The sequence below is a fragment of the Meriones unguiculatus genome, chromosome 7, assembly GCF_030254825.1.
Source record: "Meriones unguiculatus strain TT.TT164.6M chromosome 7, Bangor_MerUng_6.1, whole genome shotgun sequence".
Lineage (NCBI taxonomy): Eukaryota > Metazoa > Chordata > Mammalia > Rodentia > Muridae > Meriones > Meriones unguiculatus.
Window position 1 is genome coordinate 117,677,350 of NC_083355.1, and position 11,432 is coordinate 117,688,781.

The 11,432-nt window shown below is 52.8% G+C and overlaps 1 non-coding gene and 1 gene segment (V, D, J or C); both read right to left on the reverse strand.

Moving 5' to 3' along the window:
• Positions 1 to 3,666: 3,666 nt before the first annotated feature.
• LOC110541258 (Ig gamma-2A chain C region, membrane-bound form-like) lies at positions 3,667 to 10,100 on the reverse strand. The segment is given in 7 exon segments: positions 3,667 to 3,750; positions 4,229 to 4,359; positions 5,736 to 6,050; positions 6,152 to 6,481; positions 6,591 to 6,644; positions 6,973 to 7,284; positions 10,007 to 10,100. Coding segments are annotated over 7 exon segments (1,320 nt in total).
• On the reverse strand, positions 8,048 to 8,173 carry LOC132655680 (small nucleolar RNA SNORA40). The gene has a single exon (XR_009593463.1). It is a non-coding gene; the product is annotated as a small nucleolar RNA SNORA40 (small nucleolar RNA).
• Positions 10,101 to 11,432: the final 1,332 nt, after the last annotated feature.

Sequence of the window (11,432 nt, forward strand, 5' to 3'; positions counted from 1 at the left end):
GTCACATCCTACTTTGACTACCCTCCTAGTGGTCAGCACATGTCTGTGCCAGATTACCAAGATGGTTGGGGGTGAGGGACCTGGTGTGACTTCATCATAAGATGGACACCCATGGTCACTGGGTGAGAGAGGCTAGCACACCAGCGGGGTGGTGTGTTGGGTAGGCTGAGGGCAGTGGTAGAAGTGAAGTTGGTGTGCTGAAGGTGGTAGGGGAAGGGAGTACAATGAAGGATCTGTGTGTGCAAAGCCTGAGGACAGTGTGCTAGGCCAGGGCTGCCGGTACTGTGCCTGAGGGAGATGTGCTGGGAATTAAGCCAGCATACATGTTCTTGCAGGGACTTGTGTGACTGTGTCATGTATCTTCCTTGTGCTGTAGCTATTATGGGATCCCACACTGATGCCCATGTCTCTGTGGGTTCTGAGACAGTCTTCCCGTGGTTTGTGTGTGCACATGTCACATCTCATGCAGGCCAGTGGCCTGGTGCTGCAGTTGGTACTTGTGTCATGCTACGGTTCACAGGCGGTGGCAGAATGCAGGTGCCTGTAGCTGCTCAGGTAGTCACGGCTTCCGGCTAGCACAGGCACCCTGTCTCCTCCCGGCTGTGCCTGTTAAGACCTGTGTGCTGTCCTCTATAGAAGTTCCATACGTGACATGCATGTCACAATGGCTATATCACAGATGCTCACCATAGACATCATGTGGGCTGTCTCTCACACACATACCTCATGTGGTTGTACACAGTATGAGTGCCACATGTACATGTCCTGACACAAGACACACACCATGGCTGTCATACCACAGAGGTCAGGGTGGGACTCAGATAGCACCATGGATGCACCCGGTAAAACTGAGTCTGAAATCAGTTGTTCTCAGAGCTGGAGGGCCAGAACGTGTGCACACCGGTTTTGGTGCTGCGCCTCTGTTTGTAGTGCTGATGGAGGTGGAGGGGTCAGAAGGATATGGCACTCCCTGGTGTGGGCACCCCTGGGTAGGATGTGGAGTGCTGTGGAGCACCAGGAGGTGGTGGGGGATGATGCGGGGCCAATAAGTATGAGACACGAGGGAGGGGCTTGGAGGTGGGAAATCTGCGCCTCCAGAGACCATGTGGTCAGTTTTGGTTTGGATCCATCTCCCAGTAAGAAGGTGAGGCAGGGCTGGAAAAATAGCTCAGCGGTTAAAAGTGTTCACTGGTCTTGCAGAGGACATGGGTTCAACTCCCACCATCCACGTGGCAGTTCTCAACCATCTGTAATTCCAGTTCCAGGGGATCTTCTAGGTTCCATGTGCTCCTGAATGCACATGGCATGAGCACACACACACACACACTCACACACACATGTCCATGTAAATAAATAAAGTAAAATATATAAAAAAAAGAAGCTGAAGCAGCTGGAGGCCAACACTTGTTCCAGGGAGACAGGTAGAGAAGTAGAGCCAGACCAAGGAGGAAGAGTGGGCGGGATCCTACTGCTCTCACTGGCTGGTGGGCGCTGGTTAGGTGCCTGAGGTGAAGAGGAAGGAGAATGTGGGCTGACACCAGGCTCCTTTGCCTATCTGTGTGGCTTCCATTGGAGCAATGCCTCATGACTGTGTTCTCTTCAGCCCTGGAGAAAACAACTCTCCTGGCATTGGCCAGCTGGGCTTCTGTCTCTGCGGCAGCTTCACTGATGCGATCGTTCTGTTACTTGCCCAGTTCTGAATCTTCTCCATTCAGCCCCAATAGCACCTACACAGACAGTTTCTAACAGTTGAGGACACGATCCTAGGATGTCTCAGACACTAAATGCCACCTGGGAAATGCAGGGAGAGCTGACTTTCTAGCCAGCACTTCACTCCTGCTCTTGGGGCACCTGCTGAGGAGGCCTATGGCTGTAATCATACCATTTCTTTCCCTGCAGATGTCTATCTACTGTGTCCCAGGAGCATCTGTCTGGGCCCAGTTCCCCTCCATATACCAGTGTGGGACTTGTATCTGTTGATCTATATATGAGAACCCATGCTGTCAACACCTGATCTGGAACTTCACTGAACACGGCTTGAGACAAAAAAACCAGCTGTGGAGGCAACTGAAACCACGTCCTTTGCTGAAGACATAGGGGCCCAGGGTCACAGAGAGCCACATGCTTCTCAGCTGGGATGGGAGGCTTTGTCTGGCCAGTCTTGGGGTGTGCCTAGGCTCTTGGTGGTCCTGGAAGCAGGGCTAGAACCAAGCTGTGAGGGCCGTATTGAACCCTGGGAGGACACAGGACCAGGAAGGAGTTAGAGGGCCCCACGGCTCCCTGGTCTGCTTAATTGTGTCTTGTTTCTAAATGTTAGGGCTGGGCCACACAGAAAGGGCACTGAGATGCAGAATATTAAAAGAATATTTTATTGTTGAAAACAACATCAAAGCTCCCATGTACATACACACACACACACACACACAGAGAGACCTTAAAAGCACTTATAGTCTCCAGAAAAAGAAGCTATTAAAGGTCCCAGTTCTCCAAGCATTTCCACTCAGAAGGGCAGGTGGCCATTTTTTCTTTCTGTCTGGAGACTCTGACTTTTCATTGGCCCTGAGAGGTAATGAAGAAATAGAGGCAGGAACAGTGTCCATTGGCCACAGCCTCCCACTCCCCATGTCTGTCTTCTGGACGTCTACCCCAACTGGGATTTTCTACTTTAATTAGCTCAGTCTGGATACCAGGCCCTCAGGGCAGATCTGCTGTACCCTGGCTTCCCTATAATCCTCCACTCCCATCTCTTCCCTGTTGCTCCGTAGTCCCCCACCCCACCTTTTTCTTTAGTCTGACAGGAGTCTTCTCACCAGGGCCGTCTCCTGGAGGCTTTCCTGGATGGTCACCCATCCAATGCTCAGTGGCCTTGGCACTTGTTCCAGCCAGGACTTTGTAAAGGCTACACAATGAAGTCCTTCCAAGCGTCTCTCTGGAGTGTGGCTGGTGTCTCTAAGGAGGTGTCAGTGGGCTTGTCTTGAGGTTGTGTGGTCAGCAGTGTCTGTGTGTTGGATCCTGTGTCTGAGAACCCAGCATGTTGACTGGGTAGCAGGAAGAGAGGCTTGCCCAAGGAGTTCCATCTTCAGGAGGCTCATCCCAACAGTTTGGGTGATGTAGGCCCTTTGCTCAGCCAGGGGTTCACAGAGTACCAGGAAGGAAGCTGGCCCAGCACAGCTGGTGCAGAGGCTACCACCGTGACCCTTTGGGCTACTGGGACTCTGTTCTTCCTCCAAGATGTGTCCTTTGAAGGATCAGAAAACTGCCCTTTCTGGGCAAAGCCCTCTGGGAAGATGGTGTGGGCATAGACACCCTCAGCTCCAAGGCTGATTCCCACACAGCTGGACTCAGGCAATGGGCTCCCAGCTCCTCTTGGGCAAACATTCTGAGGTCTTGGATCCCCTGGTTCCGGTTTGGAGGTGGGTGGTCCTTCTGGCCCTAACTAGTTAGCTATCTGGCAACTGCGTTGGAGGTGTTGTTCTGGGCTGGGACAAAGCCTGCTGTCCACATGATGCACCAGAGGAGAAACAATGGAGAGCACTGGATGAGAGAGTCTTAAGGTCACAGGAAGGTGGTGTCAGATGGCAGCATGGCCTCCATGCTCGGTTGCACAGTAGGAAGCCTGGGCTTCTGCAGGGCCTAGGAAGCCCTGATCATGGCAGAGGAAGTGGCCTAGGCCCCCTGTCCAATCATGTTCCTGTAGTCAGGGGACATTGTCTGCTTCAGCTCCACCACTGAGGAGAAGATCCATTTCACCTGTGGGGAGGTGAGAGTAAGTTGGAGAGCACACCCATGCTCAGGCCCTTCAGTTCTCTGGGCAAGACAGAGACCCTCCCTCCTGCAGCTCCTCTCATGCAGGTAGAAGGGTGTGTGTTTCTGTGTGTTTGTGTGTGTGTGTGGCCTGGGGTCAGTGTGGGAGAGACCAGGAGATAAGGAAGAGTATATTGGGCCATGGTGAGGCTAATGGGGACGTTAGGTGGGTAGTGTGGACATTAGCATGGGACAGCAAGGGACCTGATGAGGTAGTGTGGCATACAAGGAGGTTCCAGGAGACAGTACGAGGATAACATGGGGAGTCTCACCGAACAACGTGGGACATCTCAGGGACCGGGGGGAATAGTATGTGGGACAGAGTGGGGAGAGCAAGGGAACATCATACTGCATCAGAGGAGGAGTGTGAGGCATTATGGGGTCAACACAGACAACACAGGAGAAGGCTGGGAACGGTGCCGACCTTGTAGAGTGTGACGGTGGCGCTGTAGCACACGCTGAGCAGGAAGAGGGTGATGAAGATGGCGATGGTCGTCCAGAGCCCGTCCAGCTCCCCATCCTGGGCCTCAGCACAGGTGTCGTCCAGTTCCACCTCTGGACAGAGAGGGCCAGTCAGAGTTTGTCCCAACAAGGCAGGGCAGGGGCAGTTCCCTGTGTGGCAGGTGGGGCTACATGGAGGTCGGGGGAAAGCTCCAGCTGGCCCAGCTCATCCTCCCTGGGCATCCCTCTTTTATTTTCCCTCTGGGACATCAGCATCACTTTTCCCAACTGCCTCAGACCTTGAGATTTGCCAGACAGAATGCACCTGACAGTGGCCTGGATTGTGCAATACTCATCCCTGTTTTCCTCACCCTTCTTTCTTTCAGTGCAGGAGGAACTCTCTGGGAAGCAGGGCCTGTGCCCCCAGTGGGCAGTTTCTATACAGCCTTCCTAATCCTTTGCCTGTTCCCTGGTAACCAGCAGAGCCTCTTCCTGCTCATGCCTGGATTTCAGAAAACTCCACAGTGTGAAGTGGTACAGACCATTATGGCTTGTGGGTTGTGTAATTATGTGGGGCTGAAGCATGACCGTGAGAGCCAGAGAGAGATCTGGCTTCAGAGGTATTGTGTTGAGCATGTGATGCAGGTTTGCTCAGAAGAGGAAAGCTGCGTCTGATTGCGCTGCCACAGGAGTGGACGTTAACATGGTGGTTGGGGGTATCCTGACACACTGATGGGTGTAGGTGCCGTTCAGGGCCCACAGATAAGGTCCCAGTGTGTTGGTGTTTTTGTGCACATGTGTGCGTGTGCATACCTGTGCTGTATGGCCTGGGTAATGTTCAGTTTGCTGGTTTCAGTGTGTCAGGATCCAGTGTGTATGTGGCTATCTCGTAGAGCCTTTCTTGAGGCAGAGAGAGCCATGTGCCTCAGTAAATATGGCACAGGAGCGGGTGTGCAATGGGTGTGAGGTTGTCCAGAACTAGGCCATGCAAAGCTGCCGAGTTGAGTGTAGGGATGGCAAGGGTCTCTGGCATGCCCATGGTTGTGTGTGCCTCTAAGCGTTCTCAGAGGAACCTCTAGCTAGGGCGGTGTGGTGGGGTAGGTGGAAGGGGTAGACTGAGGAAGATGAGGTTTGTGTGTTTTCTTCCTTGGTGTTTTCCTGGGTATATCTCTCTGTCAGCAGCTGCTAGTTCATGGAAGGCAAGGAAGAGGGGCTCCCTTAGGCTAAGCCCCACATTTCAGAACTGAAAGACTCATGAGCTCTGGCTCTGGCAGTGCAGAAACCTTATTCTCTTGCTAAAGACAGCTCAGGCCTCAAACTCTGGCCAGACGTCAGAGTCCATGACTCAGCCTGTATACCCGGAAAGAACCAGGACATTGTCACAGGGTCCCAGGGCAGTGCTGGGTGCTTTATTTACGCAGGGGAAGGGTAGAGATGGGCCACAGTGTCCCTTAGGACCTGACAGCTTTCTGGGTGCTGAGCTCATTTACCCGGGAACCGGGCGACGTCCTTCTTTGTGCGGTGATTGTGGAGAGCCTCGTGTATCACACTGCAGGAGTATACCTCGCCTCGTTCCCAGCTGTCCTTTGGCACATCAAGCTTGCTGTACATGAAGTAGGACCCGTCTGAGTCCAGGACAGGTTTGGTATTCTTGTAGTTCCTCTCTTCTTGCCCATTTCTCTCCCATTCCACGTCAATGGCCTCAGGGTAGAAATTAGTGATCATGCAGGTAAGACTGAGCTGGTTCCTGTTCATCTGCTCCTTGGGTGGAGGAAAGGTATAAACCTGGGGTTCTCGGACTGGCCCTATGGGTTAGAAGTAGACACAGAGGTCATTGCCAAATTCCACACCAGTGTCCATTCTTATGCCCATCACAGCCCCCATCCAGTCTGCCTGCAACTCCCACCTTTGGGTTTGGAGATGGTTTTCTCGATGGGGCTTGGGAGGGCTTTGTTGTTGACCTTGCATTTGAACTCCTTGCCCGACATCCAGTCCTGGTGCTTGATGGGGAGGGCACTGACCACACGGAAGGTGCTGTTGTACTGTTCCTCATGGGTCTGCGTCTGAGCGTTGTGTACTTCCACGTTGTCCACAAACCAGCTGAACTGGACGTCTGGCTCATCCTCGCTCACGTCCACCACGACACAGGTGATCTTGGGAGTCAGGGTCATCATGAGTACATCCTTGGTCTTTGGGGGGAAGATGAAGACAGATGGTCCACCAGAGAGGTCAGGAGCTGATGAGGTGGTGTGGAAATGGATCAGTACCTGCCTCACTCTCCAGTGCGGGAACATTTATGGCCCTTGCCATCATCCTGGGGCTGGAGCACAGGCCTAGTGAGTTACCTGGACACTTGGGACAGTCAGGACATGGAGTTTTGGGGGTGTCTCTGGGAGGCTCTGTGGAGAGAAGGCTGGATGTTACTGGGGTTTGAAGGAAATAAGGTACCAAACCTGAGATTGGTCATGTTTGTTCCTTGTATGGGCTAAGGCCAGGCTGCTCCTGGAATTGGTTCTTTGCAGGTTGAGACCTGAGGGACATGGATATCTCTCCCAGAGGACCATGCCTTAGCGGCCAGAGGCCTCCGTGAGGGAGACAGACAGCATCTCCTGTTGTCCTGAGCTGGATCCCCTTGCTGCAGATGGCTGCCCTGTCTGGTTGGTCTATGTAGATGAACATTCAAGACCCATCTCCCATGAAGCACTCCTCCCCTGGTAGTGCTCTCACCAACTGTCTTGTCCACCTTGGTGCTGCTGGCTGGGTGGGCTACGTTGCAGGTGACGGTCTGGCTGGGCCAGGTGCTGGAAGGTACAGTCACTGAGCTGCTGAGGGTGTAGAGCCCAGACTGTAGGACAGATGGGAAGGTGTGCACGCCGCTGGTCATGGCTCCAGAGTTCCAGGTCACGGTGGCTGGCTCAGGGAAGTAGCCTTTGACCAGGCATCCCAGGGTCACCATGGATTCAGTCATCGTACAGGCCGGGGCCAGAGGATAGACAGATGGGGCTGTTGTTTTGGCTGCAAGCGAGGAGGAAACATGGCCTGGATTGACACGAGTGGGCTCAGCTATTTGAAAAGGCTCTGGCATTAGCTCTCCTCTCAGGACTGTCTTCTGGAGTTCCTCTGAGGCGAGTCAGCAGCTTCCACCTCTAGACCTCTAGACATTTTATTTTATGTGTATGGGTATGTGTATTACATGGTGTGCCTGGTGTCTGTGGAGGTTTGAAGAGGGGGTTGGCTAGCCTGGAAATGGAGTTATAGATGGCTGTGAGCAGCCCGGTGGGTCCTGGGAACTGAACTTGTGTCCATGTTAGAGCAGCAAGTGCTGTCCTGTTGAGCCATCTCTCTAGCCCCATGAACCCTGATCTTCCAGTGATAAAGGCCTTCAGGAAGCCCTCTTCACTCCACTATCCTTATGCAAGCGTTGTCTCTTAAAGCTGAGTTCTAGGTCTCTGTCTGTGACTTCAGTCTTTCTGAGGGTCACTACCACCCCCTATGCCACACCTTCTGAGTGTGGGCAGCCTTTCTGTGTTGACCTGGCTGGCCCCTACTCTGCCCCTTGTTTTATGCTGCCAGCCCAGACCTGCTGATGAGAACCTGGTGAACTTGGATATCTTTCTCCTCCTATCTCATTCTTTACACTCTCCTGGGCACTCCCTAATAGTGCTACTGTTTCCAGGTCTCATCAAAGTCCCTTTCTCTTTCCAGCAGCTGTTAAAGTTGGAACATATGCGCCCATTCTTCCAGAAGACACCTCTTCCCCACCCCTTTCCACTCTGGTTCATTTTCCTTCTTTTTTAAATATCATACTTCTTTTTGTATGTATCAAACCTCATATTGAACAGTGAATTCTGGGTTGCAGCTGAGGATGTAGTTTTGCATCTGTAATCCCTGCTGTTGTTTTGGTTGAACAAACCCACTCAGAAATGCTTGATTCATTCTTACTCCCAGGGACCTTCTGGTCACCTTTCCACCTCCCTTGTACCCTGTCTTCTGCAATCCCTGCTTAAGCTCTGAGAGTTACCTTAGCACTGTGCTGTGGCTCAACTCCACATACTGCCCTACAGGTTTGACCCTCCTGCCTTAGGTTTCCTGAGCTTCCTTGATCGTAAGTATCTTCAGGGTCTTTCCCTGTTTTTGTTCCTGCTCACTCAGACACTTTTTTTGGTCTTTCTGAAACCTGTTTTTTTTTTTTTTCCTGAAATACTTTCCCTTTCCTCTTTCCCATCCTCTTCCCTTCTTTTTGTGTTCTTTCTTCCCTCCCTTAACTGGACAGTACTCTGGTTAGAGACCCAAGTCCTTTTCCTTTTTTTCCTTTCCCATCCTCTTCCCTTCTCTTTATGTTCTCTCTTCCCTCCCTTAACCGGACAGTACTCTGGTTAAGAGACCCAAGTCCTTTTCCTTTTTTCCTTTCCCATCCTCTTCCCTTCTCTTTCTGTTCTCTCTTCCCTCCCCTAAATGGAGAGTACTCTGTCTGCCCAAGCTCTCACTCTCCTCTGTGAGGAGAGGCCTGTACAGGGAGGGAAGTTGTCACTTCTGAGTCCCCAGGATGGTCACCTCTCCCAGAAGCACTCTCCAGAGAGCTTTTCCCTGCTCCCCACCCTCTGAGATGAGCTCCTAGAGCCTGTGGATCTCACACTGTCCTGTCCTCCCTCTGCTCCCAGCTCTGGAAGCCTTCCGTGTTCCCTGTGTTCTGCTGGTCTTCGTGTCTGGTCTCACTAGCTGACAGCTGCTTGGCCCTGACCCACCACCGGAATAGGTCCAGCCTTTGGCTCTTGGCTGTCTTTCCCTTCTGTCTGTTGACCATTCATGTCAGCATGGTCACGGTAGCTAATCCATCCCCTCCCCCACTTAGTACCCCATCTTGCTGACCATACAGCCCCATCCTTGTTTTCACACCTGCTGGCCACAGCTGTGCTGTGCCTGTTGGCTTGTTACCCTCATTCCTGTCTGCCTCAGTGGCCTGGACATGGTGGCCTGGAAACTTTCTACCATTTCTCTGTCCCCTATGCTGTCAGTTTTCCCTTGAGTTTGACCTGAGCTTCCGGAGCCCTGAGATGTCTCTGTTGGAGCTCCTGGAACCCCATCAATGCCATATTTCCTAGTTCCCTTGTAGATGCTTGGTTCCTTATACTTTCACTTGTTCCTGCTCTCTGAAGCTTCTCAACCCAATCCCCTAATTTCCTAGGGCTACCATGGACCCCATTAGCCTCCAACTGCAGCTGCTTATCTTGGTTCTCCACATTCTCACAGGACTCCAACCTCCTGATAGCAGTTTGGCCTGTCCCCCCTACCCCAGTACCTACCCCATCTCCTCAGTGGCTGCTTGGCTGAGTCTTCCACATGCCTTTCTTCTCCAAAGCTCCTGGAGCTCTTGTTTCTTACACTTTCACTATCCTATTTCCCCTTATTTGCTGTCCTTGGTACCCAGCGCTTCTGGGGCTTCTCTGGGCCCAGCACTCGCATCTCAACTAGAGCCCTTGTAACTCTGCCATGGTCACCCAAACTCCTGGGGATGCTCTGGGAACCTATCCCTGATCTGTATGCCAATCTTCTGTAAATACCCAGCCTGTCCTCACTCCTGCCCATGCTTATTCTAGTCCTTGAGCTCTGGGTTTTCTTGTATGACCACCAACCCCACCTGGTTCAGACTCAGCCCAGTTCTCCACACTTCCATTAGTCCCCGGTCTCCTGTTGATGCCTGGCCTTGTTTCTTTGACACACATGCCCTAGTTCTCCCCAAGATGCTCAACCTAACCCCTACTCCTATAAACCCCAGCTATCCTGTAGCGGTTTGGCCTGCTATTCCACACCCTCACCTGCTTCAAGCCCCGCAGCTGCTGGGTCTGCTCCCTCATGCCTACACCTGCTTTAGCCATCTCACTGCATCTCTGCACAGTTGCCTGCACTTCACAGTTTCCATAGAGCAGCTGCCTCACACCCTCATCTGCTTCATTTCTCCCATTGCTGTGAGGACTACTTCCCCACCAGCCCACCAGCCCCAGGCATTCCATAGCTGCTATGGCTGCTTCCTCACACACTCACCAGCCTCAGGCACCTTGTAGCTGCTAGGTCTGCTTCCTCACACACTCACCCACCTCAGGCACAGTGTAGCTGCTAGGTCTGCTTCCTCACACACTCACCAGCCTCAGGTACAGTGTAGCTGCTAGGTCTCTGCTTCCTCACAAACTCACCAGCTTTAGGCACAATGTAGCTGCTAGGTCTGCTTCCTCACAAACTCACCAGCTTTAGGCACAATGTAGCTGCTAGGTCTGCTTCCTCACACACTCTCCAGCTTTAGGCATAGTGTAGCTGTTAGGTCTGCTTCCTCACACACTCACCAGCTTTAGGCACAGTGTATCTGTTAGGTCTGTTTCCTCACACGCTCACCAGCTCTAGGCACCCCATAGCTACTAGTTCTGGTCCCTCACACCTGCACACCTCCAGACAGCCCATAACTGCTAGGTGTGGTGCCTCACACCCCCATTATCCCCAGGGACCCCATATGTGCTTTCTTGGCTCTCTCATACCCCTCCAGCCCCAGCTCTCCATAGCTGCTGATCTTCCCCCCTCCACCAGGCACCTCATAGTTTCTAGGTCTGCTACCCCACACCTTTAACATCCCCAGATTCCCATACTGCTCTGTCTGCACCCCACACACCCAACACCCCCCGACGACCCATGTCTGCTAGGTCAGGTCCCCACATCCTCACTACTCCCAGGCACCCCATATCTGATAGGTCTGTTCCTCACACCCCTACCATCCCCAGTTCCTCATAGCTGCTAGGTCTCCTTCCCCTCACCCCCATCAGCTTCAGGCACCCCATTGCTGCTAGGTCTACTCCCCCACACCCCCATCAGCCCCAGGAACCCCACAGCTGCTAGTTCTGCTCCCCCATCAACCCCAGACATCTCCTAGCTGCTTTGTATGGTCTTCCTGCACCCCATAGTTGCTAGGTGTGCTCCTTCACACACTCACTACTCTCAGGCCTACCACAGCTGCTGGGTCTTCTCCCCACATCCCTCCCAACCCCAGCTCCACTCAAGCCTGGCCCCTATAGCTCCTGGAGCTACTTTGCCCCTTCACCTCATTCTGATATCCTGCCATTGCTGACCCTATACTCCTCCCCTAACCTCAGTTTTCCAGTTGCTGTTTGGCCTTGTCTCCTCTCTTCTCCTATGAGCTCCAG